Genomic DNA, 12746 nt, shown 5'->3' on the forward strand with positions numbered 1-12746 from the left:
TTCTCTTGTCAAATTGATGGGAAATATCAAACATAAAAGGTGAGAAATCATATTAGCTCAGACCGGGAATGAGCAATGCTTGCAACTAACAAGTCAAAGTACAGATTCTAATGAGATATGGCCATTTTGTGGTCTCCTCTCTTGGTTCATTATCACCTCCACCTTGCCCCTGGGCACAAGAGTTTTCTCTGGAACCGAGTTTTAAATCTAGAGACTACCATTTAGGGTGAAGTTGTCCTCTCAGGGGATTGACTTGAGAACTCTGGATTTTGGTCAAGCGTGCAATTAATGGGATTGTGAACCAGTTGTGGAGCTGGAGCTAGTGCAGCGGTTTGTCTAAAACCAAACACAGGTAGAAAGACACGAAGAGAAGAGATGGCTTGGGGCTTCCATTTCCAGCCAGGAGTTAGAGAAGACATCTGGAAGACACTCTTCTGACTACTACACAAAAGATCCTGGACAAGGTACAACAACACAGTTTTAAGTCATTGCTAGTTTCACTGGAAAATAAGGGGAATCTCAGAAACCCATGCAAACACACATGTACCAAAAGAATGTCACATAATACAAAGTTAAAAAAATAAAGGGACAAACTCTGAAATGGTAGTAGGCAACCTAGAAAGCCAGGGCTTCCCTAGAGCAAACATCTATTCTAGCACTGGGACAGAGCCCAAACTCATGATGATGGGGACAGTGGCAGAAGATTGATTCTAGCCAGCTCCACGGTTACCGAGGCTCCTCGAAGGGGATTAAGATGGCCTCAGGTGTACTGGTCCCTAGGCTCCCAGCGTAAGTTTCGAAAGCAAATCCTCTCTTGAAGAACGCAACCTGAATTTAAGCCATCAAAGATCCCCACATACTAAGGTTAATCAAATATTCAAGTAGAAAGCTCATAACCTAAAACCACCAAGCAGGCCACTAGGAATGTATAAATGTAAAAATGTTATGTAAATGTAAAAAGCTAGGACCTCTGAATGATGATGCACTCAGTTCAGTGAGGTTCTAGGGAAGAGTAACTGCCCCTCACAGGCAGATAGTGGGGATAAGAGCCAGCCTCAATCTCTGCTCCAGAGGTGACGCAAAATAAGAAAAGCCTCCTGAGTTTCTTTTAATCCCAAGCCTTGAGTCTTGTGGGTAGGATGCCAGAAGTCCACTGTGTGGACCCAAAGGCCTCAAACTAAATTTAATTTCCAGTGCCCAGGGGTGCCTACTGAAAGAAAATACAAAATCTTTTTGGAAGGACAATCCATAATATCAGGCCATGAAGAATTCACGCAGATAAGACTTCAAGGAACACAGGTTCATAGAAAAAAAAAAAAAAACCCACAAAAGAAATAAGCTACCATAAGCCAGAGACAACAGAAAAACCAACTATAGAATCTAAACTGCAAAGCTGGCAAATACTGAAATAAGTAGGTACATGATGTCAAGCATGTTCACAGAAATGAAAGTGGGAGTTGAAAAATATTAGAAAAAAAGAAAAGATTATGAAATCTAAGTAGACAGATTTTGGAAAGCATCAGAGTTCCCCGAGATGAAAAAAGTATCACCCCTGAAATTAACCTAAATGAAGCTGAAAGTGAAAAATTAGAGGAAAAAAAAAAAGCAGTGAATTGGAAGATGGATCTGAAGAGACTATATATCCTGCAGCAGAGACAAAGAGACAGAAATATGGAAAAAGATTGGGCAATCCAGACTATAGTAAGAAGAACCAATGTAAATCCAACTGGAGTTCCAGAATGAAACAGAACATGGGGGAGACCCAACATTGAAGAGAAAACGATCAGAGAATTTTCCCGTTTTGATGAAAGGTACTGAAAAAAAAAAAAAAAAAAGAGAAAATTTAAAAGTAGCAAAAAAAAGAACATATCCCCTAAAGAGGAGCATCAGTAGGGAGCATGGGTGGCTCAGTCAGTTGACTCTTGACTTCGGCTCAGGTTGTAATCTCAGGGTCCTGGGATCAAGCCCTGTGGTGGGCTCTGTGCTCAGTAGGAAGTCTGCTTGGGATTCTCTCTCTCCCTCTGCCTTCTCGTCATGCATGAGCTCTCTCTTTCTAAAATAATAAATCTTAAAAAAAAATAAAGAGGAATACCAGTTAAGATAAAATAAGCAAGAGATGAAACTGGAAAAATATTCTCAAAGTGAGAGAGGAAAGAAAGAATGATTAAACTAGAACTATATACACAGTAACACTATCTTCTAAGAAGGAAGGCAAGATAAATATGTTTTCAGACAAGAAGCTGTTAGGCTTTTAACTAAAAGCAGATACTCATTATAAGGAACTTAAGAATATATTTCAGGAAAAAAGGAAAAGGATCCAAAAAAAAAAAAAAAAAAAAAAAAAGGCCTGAGATGCAAGAAGAAATGATAAGCAAAAAAATGCAATCAAGTATTGACTGAACAACACAATGATAATCATGACTAAGTGACTTAAAAAAAAAAAACAACCTGAAATAGAAACAAAGTAATGGACAACTGTAGCACATCATCTGAGATGATGCAGAGAGAAGAGCAGTTAAAGCATTCCAAGGGCCTTGTATTGATCAGGAGGTTAAAAGTATTGATTAACTTTAAACATTTTAAAATATTCATGTTACAAGTTCTGGGATCAACACTAAAAGAAGAGAAACAGAATATGTAACTTCTAAACCATTAGAAGGAAAAAAAGGAATGGGAGACTCTTGATCAATTTAAAATAATGCAAGAAAGGAAAAAGAATCTGGAAATAGGGCAAACAAATGCAAAATGAAAACAGCAGAAATAAATCCAAATATGTTATTAAAGAGGGCTAAAAATCTTTACTAAAAGGTAAAGATCATTAACACAGATTTTTTTTTAAAATGCTGTTTTTTTTTTCCTAAGAGAAAAACCTAAAATACAAAGACAAAAAAATAGAAGTGAAGGATGGAAAATGTCATTATCATCCCGTGCTGGTGTAGCTATAGCTATATTAAAACCAGAGAAGACAGATTTTCAAGGCAAAATCATTACTACAGATAAAGAGAGTCATTAAACATTCATAAAGATTCAATTCACCGGGAAGATATAACAGTTCTAAACATGGATATCTTTGCTGAGATAGCTTCAAAATACATACAACCCAAATTGAAAGAGCTACAAGGAGAAATGGTCAAATCCACATTGTAATGGGAGATTTTAATAAATCATTCTCAGTATTCAATTGATCAAGCATGCCCGCCTTCCCTCCTGTGTGCATGCCTTCCTGCTCTTCCCACCCCCCCATCACACACACACACACACACACACACACACAGGGTTAGCATGCAGACTTGATCTAATAGACATATACAGGACATGCGTTAGTAATGAAGAAGGCATATTGAAGCACACATAGAATATTTATAAAAACTGACATATACTAGACCATATAGCAAGTCTCCTCCAATTTCAAAGCAGCAGTGTCTTACAGAGCAACCCTCTGACCGTGATGCCTGGTACTTAGTAATCAGTGTTGAGGAGGTAACTAAAAATACAAAATGGCCACCTTCTCCTCAGTTTGAAAATTTAAAAACATGGTTCTAAAAATATCTGTGGATCAAAGAAATCAAAATGGAAATTAGAAAATACTTGCACCATTAATGAAAATAAAAGGCATCAAAACTTATGGGATGCAGCTAGGCAGTAGTTTCAAGGACATTAATGTTAAACTTGTATACAAAAAAGGAGAAAAGTTTAAAATGCAAGAAACCAATCCAGGCAAAGAGAAAAAAGAATAAACCTGCAAAAAGACAGGAAATTATAAATGAAAAAAAACCAAAAAAACCCCAAAGCTTGATTCTTTGAGAGGAAAACCAAAAAACTATGTCAAGATTAAGCAAGAAGAGTGATGTTGAATTAAAATATGGGATGAAAAAGGAACCTAACTACCAAGGTGTTTTAAAAGATGACACATTGTGAGTAACTTTATGCCAATATATCTGAAAACTTTGGTGAAGTGCACAGATTCCTACAGTTATCATAATAAATTCAGAAAAAAATAAAAAATAAGCCATATTATGCCGGTAGTATTTCCTCCTCTCCCTCCTACCATAAAGCATAACCTAATCCTGAGATTCCGAACTGCCTTCAAAGACCGTGATTTCAGAAGACGAAGCTGACAGGTGCTTGGTCTTTAAAAACAAAGCAAAATACAATATAAAAAGACCACTGGCAGGTACAGCTTTGGGAATATAGTCAGTGATACTGTGATAGCATTGTACAGTGGCCAACGGTAGCTACGCCTGTCATGAGCACAGCATAAAGTACAGACTTGTCCAAGTATGTTGTACACCTGCAATTAATGGAAGATTGCACGTCAACTATACTTCAATTGAAAAAAGAGAGCCCAGGGATGTCTGGCTGGGTCAGTCAGTAGAGCAGGTGACTCCTGATCCCGGGGTTAAGTTCAAGCCCCACGACAGGTGTAAGGATTACCTAAAAATCAAATCTTAAAAAAAGAAAAAGACCACTGGCAAATCGTCCCTCAGGTCCTGTAATTAGACTAACACCCTATATTAACACTGAAGGTTGTCAGCTCCCTGAACTCCTACAAACATCTTCTCAAGGGGAAAGACAAAGTTAGGTGAGCAGGAGCAGATCTTAGGCTGAGAATTTTCCTGGGGACTATTCTGACAGGACCTTAGGTATTAATGCTCCACATTATAGTAAGACCATTCATTCCTGACTCACTATATGTTTCATGGGAACTGCAGTTTTCATTTGAGGTCCAAATAAAATTAAGCAGGTTTATTTATTTATTTTTAAACAAACTTTTAAAAAGATTTTATTTATTTGTGAGAGATACACGGAGAGAGGCAGAGACACAGGCAGGGGGAGAAGCAGGCTCCCTGTGGGGAGCCCGATGCAGGACTCGATCCCAGGACCCCAGGATCACAACCTGAGCCAAAGGTAGACACAACCACTGAACCACTCAGGTGTCCCAAATTAAGCAGGTTTAGATGGTGACTGGATGGAACTTTCTTTTAATTTTATAAATTGCTGCAGTTCAGATGACCCCCACCACCTCTTAAAACCAATGGGTACAGATGTACACTTTCCTGAAGGTGGCATAAGAAGCTCAATCTTTGCCTTTTCCTGGGGTTTGCGGCTCAGCTTCAGGTCGTCAGAAAGGGGAGCTGGGAAGGTGAGTAGAGGGCAGGCTAGTTGAATCCAAGAGGCTCCCCACATCATTAATTTTATTTTCCAACTGGTTTTATTGTGGCAAAATACTTAAACGTGAAAAACTTACCATCTTAGCCATTTTTAATTGTCCAGGTCAGTGGTATTGAATACATTCATAATAGTGTGCAGCCACCACCATCCATCTCCAGAATTCTTCCTTTTATGAAACTGCAATGCTGCACCCAATAAACACGAACTCTCCAGTCCTTCCTCCCCTCAACTGCTGGCAACCACCATTCTACTTCCTGTCTCTATGATTCTGACTACCCTAAATACCTTGCATTAAGTGGAACAGAAGAGTCTGTCTTTTTTGACTGGATTATTTCACTTAATGTAATGTCCGCAAGGATTATCCATACCATAGCATGTGTCAGAATGTCTCTCCTCTTCAAGGCTGACTGATGTTTCATTGTGTGTTATGTACCACGTGCTGCTTATTTATTCATCTGTCGAGGGACACTTGGGTTGCCTAAACGTTTTAGCTCTTGTGAATAGTGTTGCTATGAACAAGCATCCTTTCAAGACCCTACTTTTGGTTCTTTTGGGTATATACCCAGAAGGAGAACTGCTGGATCATATGGTAATTCTATTTTTAATTTTTTGAGAACTGCCTTATTGTTTTCTACAATGGCTCCACCATGTTATATCCCTACCAATAGCACACAAGGGGTCCAAGTCCTCCACATCCTGTCAACACTTGTTAGTTTCTGCTGTTGCTACGAGTCATCCTAATGGGTGTGAAGTGGAATCTCATAGCTTCGATTTGCAGTTCCCTACTGACCAGTGAGGCAGGGCATCTTTTCACGTGCTTTGGCCATTTGTATATCTTCTTGGGAGAAATGTCTATTCAAGTCCTTTGCCCATTTCTGAATTGGGTTGTTTGTGTTTACTTATTTTATCAGACATCTACTTCGTGCACGCCATGTGCCAGGCACACCTGCCCAACATCCCACAGCCACAGAATAAGGACCGGGGAAACTTGGTTCCTGAGTTCTTAGATGTAGTTTTTGGGCTCCGAGGCTTTTGAAGGACCCCAACCTCAGCAATTTTCTCCCAGTCCTTTTTGGCAAGCCCTGGACATTTAATTCTTCTCTACCACCTGAATGATCACTTGGGATCAAAAAGAGCCTTTAGAGTTTTGGAAGCAAGGTGACCCAGATCCCAGAGAGTTGCTATGGTCCCTACTTGGGAGGCAGCCCATAATGCTATAAATGTTAAGAAATTTGGGGCTCCTGTTTCCTGAAAGGGCCAGAAACAGTTCTTCTAGGGCTATCATCATTTGTTCCATTCAGTGTATTCTCTGCAAGGAATTTCTCTGGGAAAACAGAAGACACAGGCAGGCATAAAACTTTAAGATGTGTGAGAGTCATTTTGAGGATAATGTGCCTTGAGGACTCCATGCCCAGGCAAATTTAAAAATAAGCAGGTTTCCAACGCCTAAGGATGGGCCAATCTCTGAGGTTATTGAGTAAAAAGTCAACACTGTAAAGTCAATTACACTATTGACAGATACTCTTACAAGGAGATTTCACATCATAATTATATGCAAAGGAACCCAGCAAATACAAGCTGTGTAATGATCAGCTAATAAAAGTAACACTTCATCTATGTCAATAACAGTTTCAGAGTTAAGACAAACAAACATGGCCTTTGCCACTCAGTGGTGGAAAAAAAAAATCCCTGAAAGACAAATATTTTCACTTAAGGAGAAGTCGCTTAGACTCACACAGAAAACCTATCACGCAAAGCAGAGTAGGAAACTGGTCTTTAGTGGGTGCTAATGACTCTCTGGCCCTCCCTCCATCCCTGGCTAAGCTGCAGGGGGGTTAGTGGCGGAAGCGCTAAACACGCCCAGGAACCCCTGGTCACTGCCACAGGGTCTGGAAGACATGTGCCCTTGTTCTGTGGACTGTTTTCCTTTTGACCTCAGATACATAGTCTAATTTAAAAAAAAAAAATTTTTTTTTAAATTACAATGAATGTGAAAGAGCAAAACAAGATTCCTCAGCACCCTAAAGACTTATTAATGGGTTTTATATAGACACTGGGTTCTGCAAACACCCCCACGGCTATTATTTATGTTTATTCTTTCCAAAAGCATCTCATGCCCGTTATTTGCCAGGCATTTGGGGCATGAAGGAAGCAGAGTCCTCTGACCAAGGTTCTTGACCTTACAGAGTTTGCAACACTCCTCTCCCTAATTTCTCTTGAAACGGAGGTGGAGGGTGCAGAGCTGGCATTTGGATAATGCACCAATGCACCACAGTTCCCTTGACTGTCAGGTTCTCTCTTATTTATGCACATGGTAACCTGTTTAGTCTTGCAAACTAACAGTTGTGCATTTCACCGAAAACTTCTCTGAGGCTCAGAGAGGTCATTCTGAGACTACGAGTGCCTTCACAGTGGACAACCATCAGGCAAGTGGTGCCATTGTGAAGCTAGTGCTCCTCAGCCCTAAATCTACTCTTCCATGGTGCTCTGTGGGCTGGGACGGGCTATGCCAGCCCCAGGTCTGCTGCACCATCTGGCTCCATGTTAGGCTCAGACAACAGGAGCTGCCTCAGAAACCATGGGAAGAGGGTAGAGGAAGAAAGGACATGCCCCTTCTTCCTGTGTGTATCCTGTTCACCTGAGGCAATGGTTCATTCCTGTAATAGTTGCTGAATCCAGCTTATAGACCCTCAAATGCTTACAGAACCAACTTCTCCACATTCCCTTAGGGTGCTTGCACAAGCAGGAGATCCTGAGATCTCCTGAGGTCCCTCCTCTGAGCTCAGAGACTCCAGCCCCAATGGAGAGGGGGCCATCAGAGGTCAGGAATTCCACCACCAGCTCCTCCTAAGTCTGAGTCCCACCTCTGCAGGGCAACCGTCAGGACCTCTTCCTTTTCTTCTCTTAGCCGGACATGAGACTTCACTAAGATAAAATGGCCTTCAGATGCAAACTTGATCCAAAAGTGCAGAGTGAGCAAGGAGAGGATGCTGTGAAGGTGCACAGCTCAGTGCAATGGGCCTTCCAAGTGACAGCTTGGGCCTGACACCACACCATGCAAACATGAGGAGCCATCAGCCAAGCAAGTGAGAACCTGGCCCCTGCTTATGGCAAGCGAACTACTGAGCAGAGGGGGACACACAGAGGAACTTTACCACACAGGTTCACTCATCAAATGGCCATAACCAAAGCATGGGGCTTTCAAAGCAAAGAGAAATCCATCCACAGTTGCTTTGTAAAGCAAGTGTTCCTGTGATGGACCTTGAAGGGGGTGCTGCTTTGCACATGGAGGCTGAGGGATGTCTACATAGAGGCAACTGAGTGGGTAAGATGGGCCACCACTGGACATATTTGGGGAACAGATTTGGCTCGAGGAGATGGGAGGACTGGGGTGATGATGTCAGGCTGATGTGTGGGAGTCAAAGAAGGTGCTTCTTTGGACAGCCAGAGAGACACATTTTAGGCAATCAGTCTAGCAGTGGCTGATGGGTGGGTGGCGGGGGGCGGCAAAGAAGCAGCAGGAAGATGAGAGGCGGCACTCACACTGGCACCCGTGAGGGGTCGTAGCTAGAGAAGAGACACTAATCCAGGACCGGCAATGGAGTCACAGAAGGATGGAGGGAAGCAATTTTCCAAGAAGAGTTCATGTGGTTTGGCAACTGATCTGATTTTGAGCAAGGGAAGGACACCGGCTGTGATTTATATCCCACTCACTGCAAGTTTGCATTTCACTCTAGAGGTAGACCAGTTAGCCTAGAGTCGAATGACTAACTTGCTCACTACTTCCTTCTACCCAACTTGCCCCCCCCTTCTTAGAACAACAAAAAAAGCTTAATTTGTCTTTATCTTCGTATATGCAAAGAGACCAAGATAATTTGAGCCCAGAAGGAAAAGCCTGGGGTCTCTGGGAGTTACTTTGACTTTTCTGAACACCCAAATCAGCTGTACTGTCTTCCCAAGTGAGAGGCTGGGCCTCTCCATCCCAAGTGGGCCCGTGGGACACATGGCGCCCTTTGCGTTCCTTAGGCCAGCTCTGCCCAGGGGGCGTCTCCCTTACCTCACAGCTGCCGTCATCCCGATGGGAGTGATTGGCAAAGGCCGGACTCCGGGAAACAGCCCTCGGCTCAGAGCCCGCGCTCCATTCTGTATCACTCCAGGGGGCACTGCAAAAGCAAGTGGGAGAGAGACACCACAGGTGAGTTCAGGTGTGATGATTTCTGCTTCGAGTCAGAAGTTTTGGATACACCAGAGAGGGAGAGAGAGAAAGTGGTATTGGCATAGGAAGCAGAGACAGAGAGAAACGGACACGCACACGCGCACGCACACACACACACACACATGCATGCACACTGAGGAGAAAGGAAGATACCATGCCTCAAGAGAAAGAGATTCGGTCAGCCATGTCAGACCAGTACTTTACAATCAAATTACTGATGCATTACTTTAAAAAAGGGTATTAAAAAATGGGCTTCAGACATGATTTCCTTGCATGTATTAAGATAAGCTTTTATTTCTAGCCAGGCCCTAACAAGACCCCAAGAACACAGACACAAGTCTGGCAGCGATGACCAAACAAAAGCATTCATTCCCTCATGCTTCTCTGGTCGTAGTCAGAAGCTGAGAACACCTTTCTACGTGTCCTTAACCCAACAAGGGAAAGAGAGAGCCAAGACAACAGCAAAGCTGATCTTACAAGCTACGTGGCACCTCAGTGCTCACAACACAGTTCATACTCACGATGATCTCTGCTGCCTGAGGAAAGACCCTTCCTCAGTGTCGGCTGGAAGTGGAGGGTTGGCTGGGAAGCTCTGGTTCCCGCCTCAGAACCCTGCAGAGCCCACTCTGGAGGGCCCACTTCCTACTCTCTCGAAGCTTCCCCCAACCAAATCTCCCGAGAGTTGTCTCATCATCCTGCCTTCTCCGAAATACCCTCATCCCCTGAGCAACAGTAGGGCAACCTTTTTGCCAGCAACCATGAGATCCTGTCCTTTTCCAGACAATCTCCCAGTGGCCTCACACCTGAGTCACACAGCAGGGGAACCCCAAGAAACCCCCAACAGTCCATCTTTTTCATTTGTTTCAGGCCAATACTCGTCCCGTACTACCAACACTCCTCCACGTGTCCTCAGGGCTCACAGCCTTAGCTTTCATCTTAGTTCCTCTTGTGACTTCGTGCAAGTTACCCACATCTCTGCTTCCTCCTCTGAATGGCGTCCGGACTCCCCAGAGCTCTGGCTGTGCTCATCTAGCAGCCCTGGCACAGTCTCATCCAGAGGCAAGGTGGATAAATCACGCTTTCTCAAACAAAGGCCACACCAAAGAGGCTCTAGAAAATTATGCATTCAAAAATGAAAACCCTTCTGGATATTAAGTTTTTAAAGTCCATATTGAGAGGCATGCTCTTGACAAAACACAAACATTACTTTTTACTCCTGTAATTTTTAGGCTTCTAAAGACATGTTTACATAAATATTCCAAGGTTAATTAGATGTCCCTCATGTAGGGTCAATGTCCACTCCTGAATATGAGATAATGCTATACAGACCGAGTCCTTGAGAATTCTGTGGCTCTTGCTAATATTTTTGCCACTTTTTTCCTAGGTTAGTGTAAAGCCCCAGCCGCTGGTGGATGGGAGACAGAACTGAAATCAGTGCCCAAAGCCAGTACTACCAGTGCAGTCCAGTGGGCCGGAATCTTGCCCTTCTCTTACCATATTGAACTGTGACAGCAGGCTGCACTAGATCAGGAACTCTTACCCATATCCCTTACCAGCAGCCTGATTTCAGATAGCAGATCATTTGAGACAGGAGACTTAACCAAGTGTCTTAAAAGCATGAAACCTGCATAATGTGATACTGAAGGTAAGTATCCTATTTTGCTTAGCTGATGAGTTCTAAGCAAGAGTGTCTAAAATTTATATTAACTGACTTGTGTTGCTGATTTCAAGACTTCTTACAGAGCTACAAGACAGGGTGGTATTGGTGTAAGTGGAGAGATAGAGATCAAGGAAGAAAACAGATTTCGGAAATAAACCCCCAAATACATGGCCAACTGATTTTTGGCAGAGGTATCCAGACAACACAATGGAGAAAAGCAGGGTTGGAACAACTGGAGATTTGGGAAAAAAATGAACCTTGGTCCTCACCTCATGCCATAAATGAGTTAATTAGAAACGGATCATAGACGTAAACGGAGGAACTAAATTTAGAAAACTTTTACAATAAAACATGGCAGGAAAAATACCCATAATTCTCAAGGACAGACATGCAAAAATCCATAGAACTCTGGAGTTTGTAGACAGATGCATCAGGTTGTTTGAAAAGAGAGACTTTCTGTTTGTCTCTTTTGGGGACTGTGACAAAGGGTTTTTCAGCTATTTTGCTGCTTGGGAGTCTCTTCGAAATGGCCAGACAGCCGTAGACTCCGTTTAATTCTTATAATATTATTGAAGATATCAGTTACTAGGGATCTTTTCCAGGAGAGCGAGTGAATTTGATAGATAGGACTACTTGTTAAAATAAGTTAAAAAATTTAAAATCAGTATCACTAATTCTTGCCAGCAAAATTATAACAGTCCCATACATAGATTGTATCCATTAATGGGTTAACATAGCAAGTACCCACTTATGTATTTGATGAAGGGGACAAGGGGTCGACACAGTTATACAGGAGACAGAATTGAAGAGGCGAGGGAAATATATTGTGGTAAGTGCTGGGGCAGGGGGGGTCTGTAGGCACGGAAGGATGGAGACCCCTGACCCAAAGTAAAGACTCCCTGTAGAAAGCACCATCCAAGTCAGCATTCAGAGGCGGAGAGGAAGTAGTAAAAATCACAATGTGCACAAGAACAAAGAGTAATTTTGGTAGGGCATATGATGCTCTGTGGGAATGAGAGGCTTTTGGGCTCCACCCCATGGGTACTGGGGAAACCATTAAAGGGTTCCGAGCAGGGAACTTGTCTGGCATGTAGTGGCTGAGAGCCAGATGCTGGTGTTGGGAGGACCTGAGTCTGCGTCCCATCTCTGTCATTTCCTGCCTGTGTCCCCTGAGCGAGCCACTCCAGTAAGAGGATGGGGACAGAAATGGGGTTTATCTCACATGATGGAGATTTCACTGAATTAATAAAGAAAATACATCTTAGTCATGTAAGCAGCAGCAACATCACCACCACCACCATCATCCTCAGAGCATCCTGAGGCAGCCCAGGCTTTCTCCATTCCAGGTGAGCTGAGAGCCCATAAGAAGGAGAATTAGAACCAGGCTGGAAGAACTTGGCCATCTTCTGGCCACAGTGCGTGCTGGAGGAGCAGGGACTACTCTCGATGGCGCTTCTGTCCCCATCGTGTGAAACATGTCAGAGTCGCCCCTGTGAGAAAAATGCCTGAAACCCCTAAAATCCTGGGACAGAGACTGGGGTGCCTTGGAAAGTGAAGACGGCAGATAGGGAGTCACAGAGCACAGGTTCTCCGGACTCTGGCACGGCCAGTGAGTCATCTGCCAGCCAGAGGACAAAGCAACCCCAAGGACACTGCCCCAGCTCGGAGTCCTCTGCCCAAGTACCCAGAAACGGTAAG

General features: G+C 43.1%; 1 protein-coding gene across 11 annotated transcripts in view; it reads right to left on the reverse strand.

Annotated features, from left to right (window-relative positions):
• FOXN3 (forkhead box N3) overlaps window positions 1-12746 on the reverse strand; it is a 393063-nt gene that overhangs the window by 11457 nt on the left and 368860 nt on the right. For all 11 annotated transcript variants that reach the window (XM_077910311.1, XM_077910309.1, XM_077910308.1 and 8 more), the window contains one exon: window positions 9230-9335. In XM_077910311.1, the coding sequence (XP_077766437.1) occupies window positions 9230-9335 (106 nt within the window). The remainder of the gene's footprint in view (window positions 1-9229; window positions 9336-12746) is intronic.

This window comes from Canis aureus, chromosome 9, assembly GCF_053574225.1.
Source record: "Canis aureus isolate CA01 chromosome 9, VMU_Caureus_v.1.0, whole genome shotgun sequence".
Lineage (NCBI taxonomy): Eukaryota > Metazoa > Chordata > Mammalia > Carnivora > Canidae > Canis > Canis aureus.